Here is a 23,062-nt window from a genome sequence, read left to right on the forward strand (position 1 = left end):
GGGTCTGCACTTGTGGGTCCTGCCCCGGAGCTGCTTCCCAAGCCCACCTGGGAGATGTGCTGCTTGACCAGCAGTTGCTCCGCAAGGCAGCCTGGGTGTAAGGGGGGACCAGGTATTCCCAGCTGGTGGCTGCTCCCTGGGACTGGCTGAGTCCTCCCTCTGTCACCAATGTCTAGGGCTAGGGCTGGGGCTGAGGTTTGGGGTCCAGCTCTGGGGCAGTGAGGCCACTTCCCTTGGAAGGTGGCTGGCAACATGTAAAGCCCTGTCCCCAGCTAGCTAGTGTCTTACAGTTGCACACACCTCCCTGTGGTCACTTTGCAGTATAACTGCTCCCTGGGCTTACTGACCCCCATGGTCATTTCAGAGCATAACTGTCCCTGCCAACAGACCCCTCCTTTTCCATTTAATGAGAAACAATCAGATTACAGGCACGTCCCGTTGTCCTATTACAACCAAACCCTAACCTTGCTTTAAATCATGATGAGAAGAAGCTGCATACCAAATATGATGGTCCTATCTCTTACCATTTAAGAGTTCTTGAACAAATGGACTCACAGGTGGATGGACAGATACACACAACATTTCTAAAATATATTGTAGATTATAACTTGCTATTTTGCCTATTTCTGTAATCCTTATACTACTTTTATTTTATGACCACTGATGATAACTGACATTGACAGGTGCCAACTAAGGTAATAAAAGTAGTCAAACTGGTGCTTCAGAATGTAGGATGATGATCAATTGCAGTCATAAAAACTTTCACTCTTGTGCAAGGAGGCACAATTAGCAAAGTGCCTTACAGGAATTTTGTTAACTTACTCTCAAGTAAAGCAGTAAGGGTTTACTTGAGAAATTTTGCATTTTGTTTCTCAATTACATGTTATTTGCAGATAGATTCAAATATTCTTGAAAGCACTCTTTAAATTAGACCTTTTTTCTTTTTTTGTAGTTTCTTTGGTAAACACTGCTTTGTCTGCTCATAATTTTCAATGTGTACAGTGAAGTCAATGAAAATAAAGAATATACTTAAAGTTAAGCATATGCTTAAGTGATTTTGTGATTCAGGACCTTAGTCAGTCACCCGAGCCACATGGTATCTTTTCTGCATTCTGATTTGATTCCATGCAGCTAAGCAAAAATTATTGCAAACTATAAATTTTGAAATCAGCTATACCATCTGAAATGTCTTTAAAGGATATGTGAAAATTTAAGGCTGCAGGATTTACCAATCATTATCATACCATACATCTATGAGATTACAATGATGCTATGTAGTTAGCATGGGGAACTACAGATAGATCCCAGATGCTGCAGTGCAGTAAGCATTGGTAAAGGAAGACTTGAATGGCACACTCTGGGTCTGGCTATGGCCAGATTACCTAGTGAAATTTGAGGCCATGAACATAAACTTGCTTTCAGCTGGACTAAGTTTTCATTTGGAAAAGGAAATCTCCAAGGAATTCTTATTTTAGGCCGTTTTATGTTCAGGTTTTATTTTTCACTAAATTCAGATTAAAATATCACATCCAGTAATACAGCACCATCTTCCGGAGCCCTGGGCCTAAAAAGATTGCTTTTATTTTTAGAACTAAAATTTGGCAGAGAGGACGGCGTTAGGGAATGCCGTGGTTCGTGATTTCACACAGAAATCGATAATTGCTTCATGAAGCTGAACACACACATTTGCAACACTAACAGAATGACAGGTCAGCTGTCACATCTTCACTGCATGTTCTGTTATGCCAACTCATTCATGACATATGCTAGATTTTGTATAAAACATAGGAAGAGGGAGCTGTTGGGATGGCGTGAGCTTGAGTATCTTTTATGCTATTATGGTCTTCTTGGTTATGATTTTTTTCACGGTACCACTTAGGAACTCTAGGCCTAGACTAGGACCCCATTATGCTAAGCAGACCAAGACAGAACAACCCACCCCCAAGAGATGGTCTTTGCCTGTAAGATACGAGACAATGGGTGGCTACTGACAGACAGAGGACTACAAGGAAACAATGAGACAGTACTACTCAGCATGACAGTCCATTGGATGCTGACTCATTTGAATATGTTTTATTCCAAGCTGGCTCACAGGACCAATTATTCAGCTGGTATAAATTACCTTAGCTCCACTGGAGTCAGCTGAGGATCCGGCTTGATATTGGAGCAAGTCTAGTTTTGCAGTTAGATAGGGGACCGGGTGTTACATGATCTGGCTTCTGTTTAGGGTTCAGCCAGTGAATCACAGAGTGACCCCAACTGAGTCCCTTCATTTCTTTATGCATAAGTTTACCCTTTTGTAAATGATTTCAGTAATATCCACCTCACCTAGATATTGCCCCACCAATCCTAAGGTTTGTGAACTGATTTTAGAGTCTCAACACATTATAATTACCATTATAATTTCCTTTGCCATTTTTATATCTGGCAAAAATCTCATTGGTGTTCTAGCCCATTATGGTGCCAACAAGGACACTCATCCAAAATACCAACCTCATAGAGCTGGTATTCAGCACTGTATATCCTGTGTATTTGGGGGATTGCCTTTGTAAATCCTGAGAAGTCCTAACACATCCTTCTTCTGGGTTTGACACACTAATGGTTCTGATACTTAAAATAGTCCATACAACCAGTTAAAGATGGTTCTGAAGCCAAGTGATATTTAATTAGCTCATGAAATTAGGGAAAGACACTGCATTAGAGAAGTCTATTTCCCTAACAACAGCATTTGAAATGTGTGCTTTGTAGGATAGTGCAGAACTTGTGACCGCACTGCTGCACGGTGGAGCTGACATTCAGCAAGTCGGATACGGAGCTCTTACAGCACTTCATATTGCTACAATGGCTGGTCATCGCGAGGTATGTTTTTTCCTCTTCTAAACAGGAAATGGTGAGAGGGAATGGCATGATCAGTTGGCTCATGTATCTTTTATCATGGTACTGCTTAAAACACAGACAAAGCCGCTCATCAATAACTCAGTAAATCTAAGCTTCATTAACTGACACTTAGTAACACCTGGGAGAGGCTAGTAGGATTAAATAAGTTTTTCTTGGTCTATGTGTACAAAATATACATGAATGACTGTACCAGGCATATTCATACCTCTTCTGCTCTTTGTATCACATCCCTTGAGAGTTTTGCTGGGAGCCAGTGCCATTCCTTTCTTACTATCAAAGAGTTTAGCAAAGACTTGAGGTGACATGAATGCAGATGAATACCTTTGGTGGGCTCCTCCCCAGATCTGCGAGGCTCCTCTTTACTGTGGAAGTGGTGACTCCATGATAGTCTCACCCCCTTCTCCATACCCTGTAGTTTATGCTCCACAAATGGAGTGAATGTTCTGCACTTGGGTGGGAGAGTAGGTGCTGGGGCAGGGAGACAATATTAGCCCTGCTGCATTAGTTTGTCTGTGAGTTGTGTCTGGGGATCCCAGGAGCAGCTGCAGTCAGGGGAAGTCCCTAAGCTGAGGCTCCAGTAGAGCCATGCAGCTGTTAAGGTAGAGCACATGTGTAGCTATTGCCTTCTGTGGACACCTGGGGATCCTCCAAACTTGGGCTTGAGCCCCATGCCTTGTTCCTCCTGACAGAATGAGCTGTAGGCACTCAGTGAGGGACTTCTTCCTGTAGAATCTGCTCCTGAGCGGAGGGCAGGCGTCCTGCAGCCCAGCTCCTTCTTATATAAACATGCTTTTAGTCATGAACCTGCTAGAGCCCATCACTTTGCATCTCAGTCTCTATTTGGTTGCAGGTTTCTGGGAGCAGATGTGTGATACAGTTAAGAGGGCAAGTGGAAACTTTGGCCCATATTATATTAGGGTGGTATTCCTCAACCTGTGTCCATACTGGAGTTCCTTTCTCATTTAGCATTGATAACTCACACAGAATTTATGGGAAGGACCAAGGGTTGAGACCATGCTGGAGAGAACACTTGCTTTAGGGATGGGATTTCATTCTAAACTTTGTATTTTTAAAAGATTTTTATTGGAAATCAACTTAGAGTTCAGGTCAATTCCTAATAGAGGAGTGTCAACATCACCAGAACTAACATGCTGCTTTGTTCTAATTGGCACCTGTGCTGGCATGCTCAGTGTGAAGAACAAAGACTAAATGAGCACAAGGTCTATCTAGCTTCGTGCTAAGCACACTGAAGCAGTGGAGAGGGTATGGGGAAGAGGGAAGCATAGGTGTTCTGCAGAAAGTGAGAGGTTTTATTTTAATCCAGTCCAGCCCTTTTTAAATGACTGAAATCAGGAGGGAAAAAACCCATAAGACTAAATAACTAACACTTCTCTGATAGAGGAGAAATACATCACTATGAAAACACTTACTGTAATGATTGTAAAGCAACATTCGTGATTTACTGATACCCCAGAAAACAAAGAGATTCAAAGATAAGATTTAATCTCTGTCATTCACCCTGCATTGCAAGCATCACCAAAATTGACAGTGCTGCCCTTGGAGAGTGTAACAAAATTGCTAAGTCCCACAGGCTTCGAAACTGCAGAAGAAACAAAGCTGCCATCTTGGGATAACTGCATTTGCGAAGCTTTGAGATGCTCCTGTTTACCCTGAGACCCCAGTCAGCTCAAGCATATCTTTACTATATCAATTCATAGATAGATTCCTACCTCCCTTTGAAATCAATGGGAGTTTAGTGCTTAACCTGCTTAGGAGCTTTTAAAAAGTTATTTAAGTCCCTAGTTGCATCTTTAGGCACATAAATACCTTTGAATATTTAGCAGTCTCTAAAACTCTGTATCTGTGCACTGCTAAGCATAACATGCCTCAATTCTATCTGCAGTCTCTGGATGCTAACATAATGTAAATAGTAACTACAGCGACTTTATCCTAGGCAAGTTCAAATGCCCTTTGCAGAGCCAGCTTCAGTTATCTGCCCTTCCTTGGCATTTCCACCAGGAATAGAAATGCTATGCTCTGTTAAACTCTCTCTAGAGTCATGCTGTGACCATAGAAGCCCTAGTGGCAAGGACTGCCTAGTGGAAGGACCAAATCAGACCATATCCCATCCACTTCCTCCTCCCATCCACATCACTCACACTTTAAGCTGAGCTGGCTGCCTAATGCCCCATGGGCAAGGGAGAATGAGGGCGCAATACACTGTTTCATCCTTCCACCTGGCCAGACATTCTGCATTTGGGGACCTTCTCCCAAGCCGGGGCCAGAAGAAGCCAGTGTCTGAATCTTGCCTCAGGTCTATATCTGCTAATACTTACAAACAGTAAATACAAAACATGCCAAAATGAGAATAATTCCAAATGTTACCTTTGCATTGATTGATTGGGAGCTAGAAACCATAAAGAAAATTCACACTAAAGCTTGGCAATACCTCTGAAATCTGTGCAGATGTGACAAAGTGAGAAAAGGGATAAAGCACTTTACAGTTAGTCACACACAAACTCAATTAAAAAGCTGTTATTCTTCAATGTTTCGGTCAGCAACTCCAACAGTTATCAGGGGACAAATCAATTTGCAGTATCTGTGGGCAACTGTTTAAGTCTGTGGATGGAGAAGCATGCTAATAGAGTAGACTGACATTAAATACTTTGTTTTGAAGTTTGGCTTTTCAGGGGGTAGGTTTTGCTGGTGATTTGGTGTTTGTTTTTTAGCACTACATTCTTAAACTCATGAGACATCATGTCATTCCCTTCATTAGTCAAGTCTATTCCTATGTCTGGTTGTTTACTTACTTGAAATGCTTCCTAGTGTCTCCTGTCTCAAAAAGCAAATACTGTTTACAACGTCAAAAAACAAAAAAAATATCCAGTCATTTTGTTCAATTACAATAGGCAAGTTAACAGAAGTCTTACTAGTTTTATGATCCTTTCATCGTCTCAGAAATGTGTTTTGTGTATGTCGACTATGTGTTACTTGGTAATGAGCTTATGTGCAGAGTGATATTTTGCCTTGTTGGGGTCATGATCGTTAAGGGAATTGTCTATATTCTTTAATGGAGCCCCAAGTACCTTAGGTGCAAGCTGTAGTATATAGTCTTCATAAAACAGTTTCTATCTTTTCCAAAGTACCTTGTATAGCAAGTAAGACTGTCTTATATTATCTTATTGATTTTGTTGTCTTACACATTATGCTGGATGCTCATTAGATTGGTCTGTTTACTAGAGTCATTTTAATAGCTCATTATTTCATATAAGTGTTATTTACAGCTGGTACATTGCAAGGCAGACTTTTATAGAATCACTTTCCCTACCATAAAAGGGCTCCAGTGTGGTAGTGAGATGTACTACTGTGGTTCCCTCTCTCTGTGTGGCAGCAGAGCCCTGGGCCCTTTAAACCACTGCCGGAGCACCATGGGCTGAGGTGGGAGATGCACCTCAGTCAGGGTGGCACTGATGGCTGGCTGCCCCTAGCCTTGCCCTTTCTGCCAGAGGATGCACCCTGTCCCCTGCCTTGCTTAGGGGCCTGTTAAGGCTATTGTCCCTGCTGCCATTTAAGCACTCAAAATAAGGTTCACTGGGGACAGAGTTGAATAATTCTTGGGTAAACCCTCTTTTCAGGGGGGAAATCTCAGCAAAATATACTATTATAAAAATATTTCTTTCAAATGCATAAGGCATTGGATCAGCTAGAGGTACAGATATTTATATATATTAAAAATAAAGAAATATATGTTTTCAGTTCAATACTATGCTGTATCGGTGCACGGTGACATACTTAACACTTCTCAGAGGTTCTCAACTACGCGTACTCAGAGATCTTCTGGGGGTAGATCAGTTCATCTAAATATTTGCCTAATTTTAAAACAGGGTACATGAAAAGCACTAGTGAAGTCAGTACAAATGAAAATTTCATTCAATTACTTATTTATACTGCTCCATATTTTATACACTGAAATGTAAGTACAATATGTATATGCCAATTGGTTTATTTTATAATTATATGGCAAAAATGAGAAAATAAGCAATCTTTCAGTAACTGTGCTGCGACATTTTGTCTTTTTAGGTCATATATTTTTCTATCTGATTTCTAGGGAAGTAGTTTTTAAGCTACTCGTCCCCTTTCAGGAGATGGATAAGGTTGAGAATCTCTACTGGAACAAGAAATACCATGCTTCAAAAATTACTAAAAATGATTTTCTTCTCTGGTGAAATTCAAAAGTAGCATATGCTTTTGATGATCATTACTGGATTTAAATATTTATAGAAAATAGCATATGATCAATCTGCCATATAAATAGTGTTTTTTTCAGTGGCTCCTACATATTTCTGCTTCTGTATGTGGCACCTCCTGGCATTGAGCAGGAGAGATTATTCTGACAGTGAACTAGTGGAATGGCCACACCCACTCTTCAGTTCCTTTTAAATTACTCAAGGTGCAGCAAGCTCAGCTCATAGGTGGTGTCTGTCCTCAACATTTCACTCTTCTTTTTCTTGTTTTCATCTGTCCTTTCAAGGGCTATTTTATTTTGGTGGGTTAAATTAACATTAGTGAAGGTTTCTTTTGTTGAGTTAGAAGAATAAACAGGAAAAGGGCACCTGTTAGAAATGGATCTCATTAGAATCAGAGGGCTGCTTCTCTCTCTCTCTCTCTCTCTCTCTCTCTCTCACACACACACACACACACACACGAGGTAATGTTGACGAGGCCTGTTGAGCCAACCCTAATTAACTCTGACAACTGTATGAATGGAGAATTAACCTTGAACATCAATGGCCATTTTGTCATAGGATTTCACCCATTGCATTTTGGTGTGCTACTGTGCCTCTGTGTTTGATGTTGGAAAGTGAGAGATAAGAACAAAAGCTTGCAATAGGAAAAATTATTAGTTTTAATTAAATCTACACGTGAGCTAATATCTTAGGGTACTCTGCTGTGTTGTTCATGGTTCAAGTGGACTGAGATGAGTCACAGGAGCATTGTTCACCAGGTGTGGTGGGATGATGATTGGGGTAGTCCATAGATAAAATTCCTCAGTTTGACATCTGCATACCAATGGTCAACCTTGTGCATCAGACTTTTGCTCATTTTTTATGGTACTTCATCCTTCTCATTACAATCCTCTCTGAGGAATGTGTTTACTGATGGAGTAGTCTGGCATAAGATCATTCACTGAGTCACAGCCTTATGTTATCGTACATTCTCCAACAGCTGCAGGAAGGAAATGTTTGCAAACCTTTATGAAATCAAGATGTTTTAAAATAGAAGTATATGGCACATGGCTAAGATAGAAAAGGTTTATTATTTGCTATTTACAGCTATGCTTTTTCCTCAGAACTATGGTTTACCATATAAAATTATGGGACCTAGACCTAATTTTTGCAACATTAATGACTCATCTGGTTTTAAGTATCGGAGGGGTAGCTGTGTTATTCTGGATCTGTAACAGCAACGAAGGGTCCTGTGGCACCTTATAGACTAACAGAAAAGTTTTGAGCATGAGTTTTCGTGAGCACAGACTCACTTCATCAGATGCTGGTCTTGGAAATCTGCAGGGCCAGGTATAAATAAGCTAGAGCAAGGGTGGGGATAACAAGGTTAGCTCAGTCAGCAAGGGTGAGGCTTACTACCAAAGTGAGTCTGTGCTCATGAAAGCTCATGCTCAAAACTTTTCTGTTAGTCTATAAGGTGCCACGGGACCCTTCGTTGCTGTCATCTGGTTTGGTGTCCTAACCAACTGCCAAGAGAAATATCAATCCATTATCGAGAGAAATGGTGTGTGTGTGTGAGAGAGAGAGAGAGAGAGAAAGTCTGGACAACTAAAGCCAGGGGGAAAATCTCTTCAGGCTGTGTTTCTTGGTGCTACTGTTTTCTAAGCCTGGAGATGGGGCAGAACCTGTAGGCCACGATGCTCAGGGCACCACACCCCCATATCCCACAGTGAGTCAGATGCTGCAGGAGGGAGCCCTGAACTTCAGGGGCCGGATTCAGGCAAGTGCGGGCTGATTCCCCAGCCCTGACTTACAGCCTCACCACTGATGCAGTACTGTCACTGTAAGAGCTCTAGCAGTTCTATGTTGATGGGCAGGAACTCTCCTAATGACATAATTAAATCACTCCCAGTGAGCAGCGATAGCTATGTTGGTGGGAGAAACTCATCCATGACAATGCTGTGCATCCTACCCCTCGTGCCAGTGAAGCTTATATTGCTCAGGGGGACGATTTTTCCACACCCTCTGAGGGACATAAGTAGTAGTGCAGACATGGCACTCGTTCTACAACACGCTGCCTTGTTATTGGTGAGTAAGGCACCTCTTTTTCAAAAGCAATAAAATATCTCTTGTGCAGTGGTTCTCTAAGTGTGGTCCATGATCATCTTGCAAGTGGGCTGTTGGCTTGGGACTTCCCCCTGACCCTACCCGTGCAGCAGGGAGCCCACCCTGGCTCTCCAGCCCTGTGTGCCCACCCCCACTTATGTTGCAACTACGTACATGTTTTTATGTTCCTGTAGACTAATGGGAATTAAATGGTATTTAGCAGTAAAGGCATTTTCTACTAACGGGTGGCTGGCTGGTGGTCTACAGAAAGGTTTGCATTGAGCAGGGCAGGCTGCGATCCAAAAAGTTTGAGAGCTGCTTCTCTAAGGCTAATGAATTTCAATTTTCAGATGGTGTCCTCTCAGAATGCATACTGCGGACAGTCGAAATTGCCCATTTTGTTACAAAGTAAATATCAGCTCCTGTCAATCTTTTGGGTACAATAAATAAGAAAGAAGTGGCAGATTCATCTCTGATGGCATTTAATAAAAATCTTTTAGCTATAAAAAAGTGGTGTAGTAGTAAACTACTCAATTTGATGTAAAATATGACTTAACTTTGCTTCCTGAAGACATCGGAGGTGGAAAAAGGCGTCCTGACAGACATGTCAAAAGGAAAGTGATTCAATGTGCAGCAGCAGTCAAGGAAGAAAATAGAATGTTAGGAATCATTAAAAAGGGGAAAGAAAATAAAGACAGGGAATGTCTTATTGCCTTTATATAAATCCATGGTACACCCACATCTTGAATGGTACATATAGATATGGTCATTTCATCTCAAAAAAAGATACCTTCGCATTGAAAAAAGTTCAGAACAGGGCAGCAAAAATGATGGAATGGCTACCATATGAAGAGAGATTAAAAAGACTAGGACTTTTCAGCATAGAAGAGAAGAGACTAAGGATGGATTACGATCGTGGTCTATAAAATCATGACTGGTGTGGAGACAGTGAATATGGAAAAATTATTTACTTGTTCTTACAATTAAGAACAAGGAATCACCAAATAAAATTAATAGGTTGCAGATTTAAAACAAACAAAAGTAAGTATTTCTTCACCCAGCTCACAGTCAGCCTGTGGAACTTAGTGCCACGAGACTTGTGAAGCCTGGGATTTAACAGGGTTCAAATAAGAAAGGGATAAATACATGGAGGATAGATGCATTAGCCTCTGTTTGTCAGAAGCTGGAAATGGGAATGCCTGGTATTGACCACAGTCAGAAGACAAGATTCTGGGCTAGGTGGACCCTTGGTTTGACCTAGTACAGCTGTTCTTATCTTCCTAAGAAAGACAGTCCCTGAACTCTTGCACACAAATTTGTAGTGATGTACCAAATAGCTAGAGAAGAGCCTAAACAATCCAAGATGTGAACACTCAAATCTGGATCTGAATTTGTGGCTGGCCTCATCATAATAGGCACCTCAGATCTGAAAACCTGGGCAACTCAGATCCATCCCTGAATTTTGTGGATGTTGCTCATTTCTGTAAGTCACCTGCTTCCACTTAGAAGGGAGAAGGATTTATTCACAGGCTGGTGGCTGTGAAAACTACTTTGCTATTCCAGATAATTTCTAAATAAAACAAGGAAATTCATTGTTTCCCTGCATGCTTTCAAAGGTTTGCTTCAGTTCAGCGTATATGAACACACTGATTATCTCTCTGACGTGTGGCCTGAATGTACTGATATTTGGAAATTTCAGTCCAAGTATACCAAATTCTGGAATAAGTCCAGTCTTTCATTACCAGCATCACGTGAACAACTGCTGAGCAGCCAGTTTCAACGACAGGAAAATAATTAGGATGGAACCTATATGAAGAATCTGCATTTGTCATGTGGAAACATGAGCTTATTTAAGCCAACTAGATCTTGTAATTCTTTAGTTGTTTGTTGTTGTTTGAGAAATGTATAAAAATATAGGACATGATGAGAGTGAGCAGCTTGTCAATGTATTTCCATAAGATAGAGTGAGATCAGATAAGAAGATACAGAAAGGCAAGATAAAAGAATCACTCATTACAGAAGAAATAGTTATACAATACTTCATTATATAAACAGTGTAAAATATCTCACAACTTATATACATGTAATGTATGCAAATATCCAGAGTGGTATAACAGGCCCTAATATTAATAAGACATGTAGAATGACATACTGACCCACTGAAATCAATTGTAAAATTTACAAATACTTTGAAGTGCCCAGAGTTTCTCCCTTACTATTTCATAACAGGAAAAGCCATATTCTCAGTCTGGCCCATGACTATGGGCAGAAAAATACTGCATTCACAAACCCCACACTTACACAAATCAGATAATTTAATGCTTACCACATGTGGAGGTGTGGGTGCAGAAATTTTTTATGAACAAATATTGAAGCTGGGCTACAAATTGAAGCATATGATGTTGATTGGTTTCTTTGTGTTGCTTGCAGAAAACTGCTGCGTATCGAGTCCAAAGTCATTCTTCTTGCAAATGAAATTTGTCATTATTTCTCTTTCACTAAAGCAGAATTATTTGAGAAGAGAAATGAGTCAACTTCACTAATAAAATTTGATTTCCAGATAATGAGACAGATTAATTTGCAATTTTTTGGCTTTCCTGAATAGATCTTTCACATACAGCTTTGAATTCTTTATTACTTAATTACCATTAGTTGGCTAAAGGAAACAAAATATTATCGATCTAATTATGCAAGATTGTATCAGAGTGTGCGCTTTTTCTCTCAAGCAGTTGAATTGTTTTATGTGCTAGCCGGAAAGAATTTTTCAGATTATGGCCCATACTTTGAAATTCTGGCCTTCCAGACTTTCACTCTTCTCCCTCTTTCTATTGTTTCCTATATCTACTTTAGCCAATGTGTTTTTCCTCTAGAAAGTTATATAACTAATGTACCATTCTGGCAAGATAGTGCTCATGACAGAATTGAGGGAGTTGAGGAAAAGCCTGTGGGGAAGACTTGACATGATGCTGTATTTTCTATAGCTCAATTGAAAGATACTCTAGTTTGTGTGTGTATATAATTCATGTGATATGCACAAGAACATAAAGATGCACTTCAGTTCATTAAAAAGAATGATAATGAGCAGAAAATACCAAATACCTTGACTGTATTTTACTTTTTCAAGTTGATTTTTTTTAAAACTTTTGGGCCTGATGCTCTGAGTGAGTGGGCGCTGCCTACAATGAGCAGAGGGTGCTCAGCTCCTTGCAAGGATAAAGTCCCTAATTTAATGTAGAACCATTTTTGTGAGTAGTTTACATCCATGCAGATACATATCTCAAAGAACTGGAAGGGACCTTGAGAATTTATTGAGTCCAGTCCCCTGACCTCTTGGCAGGGCCAAGTCCCATCTCTTATAGTTTTTCATTTTTAAATCTCTTTGCCTGAGGCCCCTAAATGTCCTCCTCAGGGGTTGAGCTCACCGCCCTGAGTTTACAAGGCCAATGCTCAAACCAGTGACCTATTGTTTTCTGTGTTATTAATAAGCAAATCTTTGCCAGAAATATCCCTACAGAGGTTTGTACTCTATGTACCTCACTTGGTCCTGCTGCTGGTTTCGAATCTGAAGCTTTATAGTTCAGATTCTGCCTTTTCCTTTTTTTTTTTTGTTTGTCGTAGAACTTTGAAATAGTCAGGCTGCTGAGAATCTTCTCTGCTAGGTGAAATAGCTTACGTTGCACAAAATTTTATTAATATTCATGGAAACTGGAACTGTAAAAAACCCTAAAAAGTGCAGTGAAATGTAAGTCAGAGAGAGAAAATATATTTGACATTTTCCTCCATTTCAGTAAGATAAGAAAAATGTTATTTATTCAGTTACAGAAATAAGAAATACGCACCAGCTTATTATACATATTATTCAATTCTCCATTTCTTTAGAAGAGATACTCACTATTTCAGAGCCAGAAGAGAAGGAACTGAAGACTATTGCTTTGATTCTCAGTTCTGCTTCAGGGCCAGTTTGTGACCTTGGTAAAGTTTCCACACACCTCAAACCACGATGGTAGTCACCTGTATAAACCTGGGAGACTGATGGACACTGCTATAAATAAGGCCAGGTCTACAACTGCATAGCTGGGATCGATGTATCCTAAATAGATTTTTCTGGTTACCCACACAGAGGAGGATCGATGGGAGAAGCTCTCTGTCAACCTCCCTTACTTCTCACAACAATGAGGAGTACCAGGGCCAACTGTAGAGCCCTGATGGTTCGATTATAGTGCATCCCCACTGGGCATGCTAAATCAAACCCCAGAAGACTGACTCTGGAGGAGTTGTTCGTCTGGTAAATGTAGACATACCCTGAGATGTTCCAACTCAGCTGAGCTAGTTTTGTGCATAAATATTTCCTCTTCCCTGTGATATTTGTGTCATGTTTGTTTACTTTAGCCAAACTAGTTTGTTAGCTTGTTTTGCCAATTAGTGGACATTCAGAGCATGATCCTTTTACTAGAGTCCTCAGTGGGAAGTGTACAAAATTGAGAAAAAATAAGATGCTGGAAACCAAATTAGATTCCCAGTTTAAAAAATGGCTCCTAAGCCTGATGTTTCAAAAACATTAAATGTTTCCAGCCCAGAGAGGTCACTGCTGAATTAATAATACATTCTTAATAAGCACTGATGTGCTATCCAATATTGCCACACTGAAAAACTAATATTGCTGCCTAATTCATTTCATAAATTAAAACTGACATTTGCAGTTTACAGTGCGGAGAGGTTTGAGATCTGAGCTGAGATTTCAGTTGGGAGGGAGGAGTGTTATTTCATTTCACCACATGTTCAATTGACACTAATGAGTGAATCCATTTGTCTTCTTTCAACAAGGACTTGTCGGTAAAGAAGGGGTTTGTCTTATAACTACAGCTTTCCTAGAATAAAACACAGATTTTCACATCTAAACCCTATTTTACAATAGAATATTTTTGTCAGCTCTAGTTTTCACATGAGAGATGATTATGAATAGGGATGGGTGAACCTCAAACAATTTGAGAAAAGTTGGAAAGTTTTCATATTTATTTTAAATGTATCTGAATATTTCAAAGTCCTCATTTTCTTTCATCTCTCTCATCATTCTACAGTTATACTTCTATGTGCTACACAGTTACACGTTTTCCCTTTCTTCCAATCTCTTTTATTCCTGACTTCCAATCTCTAACATCTCAGTTTCCCCCACCTGACATCCAGTATACCCTCTTCATGTCATGCAGTCCTGAGAGGTCTGATCTGAAGTTGTCATATTTCAATGTTATAGTCTGTCTGGCTAGAAAAAAAATCTAATCTCATGAATTCCAGGGGCCTGGGATCTTTATAGGCCTGAAACTTTGCTGAAGGTTTGTTGCAGTCATTTATGCTGGCACAAAGTCAGCGTAAAATGCTGCCAAATCAAGGTAGTAGAGCAAAACCTAGGCCGCCTATAGATGACTACACACCTTGCTGGGGCAATGGTGAATAAGGTCCAGGTCTTCTTCAGACTTTGCCTTCATTTGAAACCTGGGCAGTGGGCGGAGATACCCAAGACTTGAATACCGTAGTCATTTTAACAGAAATTGCCCAGTCTCCCAAAAGTATTTAACTAAAGTTCATGTCAGTTCTTATTTTTAGAAAGGTTCAGTTGTGATTTAAATTAATACCCTTCTTTTCTGTGGAACCAGTTCACTTGTTCTTGGTCATTGCTCTCCTGAATTTAATTATGAAAGCAAATTTGCAGCAAAACAAGATGAAGACAATGCATTTCCATTTCTCTAGGGTTCCAAAATAGCACAGAGATGAAATCACACAGTAGCCAGATCCTGCCAACTCTCATGGGAGCCTAGCACATTCCTCAGTGTTCTACATCAAACATCTTTTACTTGACGTCTCTTGCCTTCTTCAAAGGTGATCCAACAGCAGCTAGACCAAGATATTGTGGTCATTTTTTTTTTTTTAAGATGGTACACTGATGAGGAGGAAAGAGTGGTTTTCTTTTGTTTTGTTTTTTTTCCAGCTGAGTTCTCAGTTGAATAACCTTTCATTGGAATGCCCTCTTACCATCCATGCAGACATAATTTAACATCTTCAGAACTGCGTGAGCTGTTTGTGTGGTTGTCTAGCTGGAACCCTAGTTACTTCAAAAGTGCCTACAATGGCGCTGCTGTAGATTTTCAAGTATTGGCATTCCCCTGGAATCTGAAGTCTTTGTGTTGCTTTTGAAAATGAGACTTGGGCTCGTAAGTCACTTAGGCACTTTTGAAAATTTTACCCTCCATGCTGGTATGGTATTAAAGGATCTTTCACCTTTACTATGACACCACCAGCCAAACAACTCAAAAGGTGTTAAAATGTGTCTGCAGTGGCCCACAACAGAGCTTCAGCTAACTTGACTGAGCCCCCAACTCATCAATTCTCCCCAAGAGTCTGCCTTTTGAAGCAAATTGCCTCTTTTAATGTCTTTAAACCACCTGTCAAAATAATTGCGATGTTTCAAAGTATAGTATTATTAATGAAATGATGAGGGCAAGACAATTGTCTTCCCATAATATATCAGTCAGTCACATTCTGTGTGCAATATCTTCAGATAAGAAAACAAAACACCTCAGTTCCTTGCTACCTGCTTTGGAATGAGAAACCATTCTTGTGGGGTGAATGATATATTTCAGATCAGTACCTATATCTTTCACTACTTCTTTATCTTATCTATTCTAATGCGGCTATGAGAATATACAAATAGCTTGGTTCAGTTCTGTCTTCTGTCCAAGTCTAACAAAAAATCATGTAGAAACATTTCGGTATACTTCTTCCTTAATAGACAACTTAATTAATTTATCTTACATCTGTCAATTAGAGTTTCACAACCACGTGGGAACATTTTAGGCATTTAGTGCTTCATTCTGTTCAAGGTTGATTGTAAAATTCTTGCAAATCAACAAAGAGTTAAGAGTTTTGTGCAAAGAATCTTTACAGGACCTGACTGACTACATCTATGTCTGCTAAATTGGAAAGAATTAGGCCAGTGTTTGGTACTCTTCTTATTTAGATTTTAATGGCTTAATTAATAAAGAAGCTCTGAAAAGCATTCTAGATACATTAGATGTGTTAACACAAGGATGTATGTAGGCTAATGCTGATGCACATGGCTTAATTGTAGAAGTGGTCTCTCGTTTTAATTTTACCTACTAGCAAGTCAATATCCATTGATTTAATTTTGTTAGAATTCTTATCTCCTGCTCTTGTTCAAGAGATAAAATCTTTATGTAGTCTTACATTCCATTTGTTGACTCTCTCTAACCTTCAAAGTTACCTTAATTAACAGACTTTATTTGAAGTGGGCATAATTTACTTGAATTTTCAAAAAGTATTGGATAATGCCTTTCATAAAAGACTCAGTGTAAATAATGAGAGGATAACAGAAAAGATATTTTGTGAATTAAAAACTGGTTAAGCAAGAAGAAATAGAAATAGAGTTGTAGTGAATGATTACTCAGAGTGGAAAGCAAATTAATTGTGGGGCACCACAATTGTCAGTCTTATTTAATAAACTAAAGCTTTGGAGGAGAAAGTAGCTGAAGATTGAAAATAGTGCAATCAGCAATTAGTTAAGAAGATCGTGAGAAATTCTAGCCAGTTATAAACTTTAAATGGATCTGTTGCAGTTCAGAGGCCAAAGTCCTTCCATCCTATACCAAGAAGAATTGGGCCCTTCTTTGAACAGTATGCTCTGTCCAGTTTCTCACTCAGAAAGAACATGAATCAATCTAAACTCAGGTATTTAGCCTAAAGATTTTCTTTGTCTGTTGGTCTCTGAAGACTCTAGCTTGAATTAATATTTGCAAGTCTGGCCCAAAATGACTCTCAACCTTAATACAGTAAGATCTCCAACAAATATTGCGGGAAATTGCCCCATATATCATAGGACCAAAACTGGAATCTCATCTCTAACTCCCCTGGAATACTGGATTGTAATGATTTTCCTTCTGGTTCAAATCTAAAACCAGAAAGATCCTACCCTCTGATCTGATTCAAATACAGGCAAAATCTTGTAGGCATGCTATTCTTGTGTGGTTTGTTTTTGTTTATTTTGTTTGTTTGTTTTTTGGTAAATAATGGTAATTTAGCTAACACTCGTAGTGATTTTGAATCCAGAGTTTTCAAGGTGCTTTACAATCCTCGCATTGTGGCAGATGATGAAATCGAGACACTTCTCAGTTAAACCTCAGTTTTTCCAAACTGACTTGTGCCTTTAAACGCCTACAGTCTATTTTCTGCTGTTACTGAACACCCACAACTCCATAGCAAATCTGTGAGGTTCTCTGAGATCTGCTTGAAAACTCCCTGTGATGTAAGAGTCACACCTTTGTTCACAATGCTTGCTTTCTAAAGAAAGATTTCTCTCTCTGGTGTTTTCATGAGGACCTGAAACTATCCTCTCCTCCAAAGCATTCTCTGAAACACAAGCCTACTCATATAGATCACCCCAGAATTTACAATTCCTCAGAGCAATTAGAAGTTTTCTGTGATTTTCCTAAGATACCATGGTGCTCTCTTTCCTACAAGGGTTACTGCCTATGAATCAAACAATATTGCCCACAGGCAATGGTTGAAGGCCCAATGGGGAAGACTGGTCCAAGCCCCACCCTTTTCTCCCAAGACCCTGCCCCTTCCATCACCCCCATGCCCTGCAGAGCCAATCCCAGCCCCAGATTACTGCTCCTAGCTCTTGACCCCTTAATCCCCCTTCCAAGGTGCAGGGAATGGTCACACCCTTCCTGGCACACCACAGTGCCTGGCAACTGTAGGGCAGACAGCCCTGGCCCCAACCCTCCCAGATGGCTGAACAGCCACAGCCCTCTCCCATCCCTCACTGGGTGACAGGCAGCCCTGGCCCCCTCCCATGCCTTCTCAGGTGGCGGGACAGCTGCAGCCCAGTCCTTCCTGGACCACTCCAGCCCCCCTTGGGTTGCTGGACAGCCATGTCCCAGCCTCCCACAGATAGCCAGACAGCTGCAGCCCTGGCTCACCCCTTCCCAGGCCACTGGAGAGCAGCAGCTGCAGCCAGAACCCCAGCCCTGCCTGGGTGGTCAGGCATCCATGGCCCAGGTTCTAAGCCTTGTAGCAGTGTGAGTCTTGTTCCTGGGCCCCAGGCCCTCTGTTCAGTCCACTGACCCCACCATAGGAGCTCTGATACCCTTGATGGGGCAGATGGGTGGTCTGGGGGGAACCCAGTCCCCACACACTCATTCCAGGTTCCAGCCCAGACACCCTGAATGACTGCTGCCAGTGAGGGCTGACTCCCTTCACCCTTACCCCTGCTGCTCTTCTCCCTGGGCCACTTCCCAAGTGGACTTCCCCCACCAGTACCTCCTTCAGATAGTGGCAGCAGCAGCAGCAGCAGCAAGTCCCCTTCCTTGGTTGACTCCACCAGCTGACCAGTTCTCCACAGTCTCTGGTTGAGCCACAGGGTCCCCTGGACTGGGGGGCAGCCCAGCCCCAGGTTACTGAGGCTCTTCTCCTTCTCTGCTGACTCTGTTGTTCCTCCAAGTCTCCTTAACCACCTCTCACACTCCCCACTTGCCCTGCGAGGGAAAGGGTTTATAAAGGTAGCCCTGAATGGGATCAGCTGGTCCTAATTACTTTAGGACAGCCTACTCCTCAGCTGCTCCCACTCTGATTGTCAGCTCCAAATCTGCCCTAGTTTTACTCTTGTCTTTCCTCCCCTGGCCTCACCCTGCCACAGCCTTCCTGAGCAGCCAGGTTGCTATACTGCAGGCTCCGACCCTAGACCTCACTGGGCAGTCACTCTACAGCCCCCAACCCCATCTTTAGCCAGGCAGCCCAGTGGTGGCCCCTTCCATCCCCATCTGGTTGGGGGATGTAGGCAGTTTGGGGAAGGCAACGCCTTCCCTTGCCTACATTACCCACCACACATGAGATTGCTTCTCTTTCTCCCACCTCTTATGGGTGAGTGTGATGAGTCACAAGAAGCTCTGTTGAAGTTAGTGGAGCTATCTTGAGTTACCCCTGCAGGGCATCAGGCAAAGGACTTTAGACCATGAGGGAATGAATCCCCGCTGATGCATGAAGATCTCAAGATATTCCAGAGGAAAGCATCATTCATAAGGAGACAAATTCCTTCTGCACCTCTTCCTACCCTCAGAACTATCTCCTTGAGGACCTTGACAATATGGCTTCAAGACTACTGAGTTTCCTTGAACTAAGTTCTATAGCTCTGAGGGTAAAATCTGACAAAACAAGGCCCTCCCTCCATGCCTGTAGTGCCCCTAAAGAGGCAGTGCCATGACATAGTTGCATAGCCCTCCATGCATGTTGTTTTCAGATTGCAATTCCGGTTCTCTTCTGCTGAAGAGCGTTTGAGCCATTTCTAGAACGTGATAAATGCTTTGAGGTCTTATTGGAGTGAATGGGATGGGAGGAGGATATGTGTGTGGCAGAAGTAGCCCCTAAAACACTAGTCCTAGACAGTCTTGCACAGAGTGTTAGAGTGACATTGTAAACTATAAGGGAAAAAAACATTAAATGTGGCATGGGCAGGGCTCCACGCAGAAAATTCATTCTGTGAAGCACATTGAAAAAATATTTTTCAGTTTAAATAGTCTAAAGAGAGAATCTCTGAACACTAATGTTGCTTAGTAACCGGTCTTAGTTCCACCAGTGCTTGTGAGTGACATAAATTTAAATATCTGGCCTCATTGTTGCTCAGGTAAAATGACCTGGTGGTCTCAATCCAGTTACTAGTTGACAGGAGTTCACATCACAAATGATTCATCATGTCTGACACTAATTGGGACCATAGCTGGCAGTGTCAGCAGAGAGGAGGAGTGAATAGCACTGGCATCTAAACTATCCACTTATCCCCTCACGTGAGGGGGTCCCTTTATGTCACCTTTGAGATACACGGGTTGGCTGAGCGGCAGTGTGTTTTCCCTGCTGTGCCCCATGCTGTGGATAATTTCCAAGGTTGTCACTCCGGCACCTTTCACAATCATTAAACTCCCATGCAGGATATAAGGAAAAACAATAGCATTCCATAAGCCTGTGTAGAATTATGCAAATGATCTGTGGCATAAGACCTTTAGTGAGTACAAAGACTCCCTGGGGCTTCAAAAATAACTTGTGCTGAGGCTTCAATAAATAATCCAAAATGGTTTAATTCAAATTTCCATTCTGACAGTTATTCAGAAGGCCAGTGCTTCAAAATTAATAGCTGCTCGACCAAACTATTGGCCTCTGAAATGACTAAGAGAGTGGAAATTTGAAAGAAACCACTTTGGGTTATTTATTGATGTCGAAGGGCTATTCTCTTCTAACATACACTGAAATCTTTACATGTGGAGGGAATTATGCTTCTGAATTTGCCTGCATGCATTTAAATTAAAAGGGGTCTTTGGTTTTGTTTTCTTTTTAAAACTGTGATGTATTTATTGGTGTTTGTTCAGGAAGCCTAAAAGAAGATTAAAGTCTATTCTAAGCCTTCTGAGTCGGTCATATCTAGGCCTCTCTCTTCAGGCTTTTTACTGTCAACTACATGCTCAGGTTTATTTATAAGGCATCAGTGACATTCAGTGTTCAGTTATAGTACTGTAAGTTAATTGCTTTTATATGCTGTATGCAGCTCTCCACCATTATAGTTTCGTGTTTGTTCTTTCCAGGCATAATGTAATAGAATTTTATGATAAAGTGACCACATACCAAGCCTCTAATTGGAATTTTTTATTTCTTTTTATTTTAGGCTGTGGATATACTTTTACAGCATGGCGCTTACGTCAATGTTCAGGATGCAGTGTTTTTCACCCCTTTACATGTCGCAGCATACTATGGCCATGAACAGGTAACTAAATGGGTAGAATCTGACAAAGGTGATAGGGTGCAATCATTCAATGAGCCACACATAGGTTTACTGTCAGCCAACCCCTATCTTTGTATTCAGAAGGATCCCAATAGAGCAGCTGCACAGGTTTCACATAACTTAAGTTGTGCCTTTAATTATGACAATTTCTGGTGCTTGACTGCTCACAGGATTATGGCTATTCATGTTTTAACTACCCACTGCTAGGACCCACTCCCCCCCCAGCCAAATTTATTGACCTTCAGAAGAGCCCTTGGAATTGGTTGCCATTCATGAGAGAGAGCTTTTCTAACCTACAGAAGGGTTTCTCACTCATACAGCACTTACCTCCCATCCTGCACCTTGTAGCTACTTTGTATCCATTAAGTGTGTCCAGGCTCACTGATGGGGGTGGGGCAGGGCAATGGGGCAGTTGCACTGGGGCCCAGCAATTCAAGAAGCTCCCAGGCAGCGCCGCTGCAACCACTGCAGGCAGCCCCAGGGGCTGGCTCAGGACAGTGAGGAGCTTTGGTGCAGCACACTCTGAGTGGAGGTGAGGGCTGGCTGCCACAGCCCTGCCACTTCTACCCAAGGCCTGTTCCTTCCCATAGTGCAGAACCTGCCCTGCTCTGGGACCCACCAAGTCTGTTGCCCCCCACCCTACCCCCAAGTGTATCAGTTTAAATACAGCTACAAAAATGTGTCTCAATGGCCCATAGTAACTCAATAACGCCAGGATTGGGGCACTTGGGATTTAATAGGCAAAATCCAGGCCTCATGAAAGTCAGTGGAAAAATTCCTAGTGGACCCAGTGAAGCCAGGACTTCACCCAGCATGTTGTGGATGCAAAGGGCTAAGTCTTGTTTCTTGCAATCACCAGCAGTGAAATTTTAAAAAAAACACTCAGGCCTTGGACCTCCTCCCCACTAATCCCATTTCTCTTTGCTGATGTAGAAATGTCTGTGGCTTATTGGCAATATAGCCGTTTGCACAGCAGGAGATCCTTGGGTTCTGAAGTAGCCTTGTGTCTGTGTTGGCTTATATGAGCCAGTCCCTATGCCTTTTTTCTCCTGGAAACATGCGTGTGTTGGAACATTTTCAGAATTTCAAAGCATGACCTCTAGGTAGAATATATTTTTCATTTCACTGAAGTTATTTAGCGCGTGTTGGAGAGTCATTCCCAGAAAATGCTTTTGAAAGGACAGACTCCAAGAGCTCGAACAGATGATTGAAAATTCTATACTTCTATGGTTCAATAGCAGTAAGGATGTGCACAAAGCATGCATTCCTGCACCCTCCTTTTTTTATACATTCACCTCATCATCCAATAACATTAAGAAACTCTATTACATGTTGGGCTGAGAGATTAGTTTGCTTATTTCCCGTGAACCACTTTTGAACAAATAGTCACAGTCTTGTGAAATTATGCTAAAATGCACATGGTGCTTTTGTGATAAGGGACTGTACTTTCTGAAGGAAGCTACAGCTCTGACATAGCTAATTTATGGATGTTAAGGGCTTTTACTTTATTATGCTGACTAGGTCAGTTAAACAAGTAAGTGTGTCTTTTTCCCAACCTCTTTCTATCCATATCATTTTTTAAAAATGAACTGGCATTTGCTAGTGAGCGATGCAATATTTTTATAGGTATAACTTACAAATGGACTTTATAATGAGTTTTGTGACAAGAAATTATATACCTACGTAACCCTGTTTTAATTTTCAAAAATAGAGTTTTCTTACTCAAAATGTTAAATCCAGTATAGAGTAAGCTTTAACACAAGAACTAACGATTATCATTTGAAGTCAATAGATGATATGTTTAAAAAATAAAAGGAATTATTTATTCACACAATGCACAGCCAACCTGTGGAACATGTTGTCAGAGGAAGTTGAGAAGGGCAAGACTATAACAAGGTTAAAAAAAGAACTCGATGAATTCATAGGCATCCATCAATGGCTGTTAGCTAAGATGAGCAGGGATGGTGCCCCTAGCCTTTGCCAGAAGTGTGGA

The 23,062-nt window shown here is 41.2% G+C and overlaps 1 protein-coding gene across 4 annotated transcripts in view; it reads left to right on the forward strand.

The window, feature by feature from the left end:
* The window catches only part of TNNI3K (TNNI3 interacting kinase), a 167,986-nt gene that overhangs the window by 7,118 nt on the left and 137,806 nt on the right, over positions 1–23,062 (forward strand). For all 4 annotated transcript variants that reach the window (XM_075002559.1, XM_075002560.1, XM_075002557.1 and 1 more), the window contains exons 5-6: positions 2,749–2,859; positions 20,953–21,051. In XM_075002559.1, the coding sequence (XP_074858660.1) occupies positions 2,749–2,859; positions 20,953–21,051 (210 nt within the window). The remainder of the gene's footprint in view (positions 1–2,748; positions 2,860–20,952; positions 21,052–23,062) is intronic.

This window comes from Carettochelys insculpta, chromosome 9 (genome assembly GCF_033958435.1).
Source record: "Carettochelys insculpta isolate YL-2023 chromosome 9, ASM3395843v1, whole genome shotgun sequence".
Taxonomy (NCBI): Eukaryota; Metazoa; Chordata; order Testudines; family Carettochelyidae; genus Carettochelys; species Carettochelys insculpta.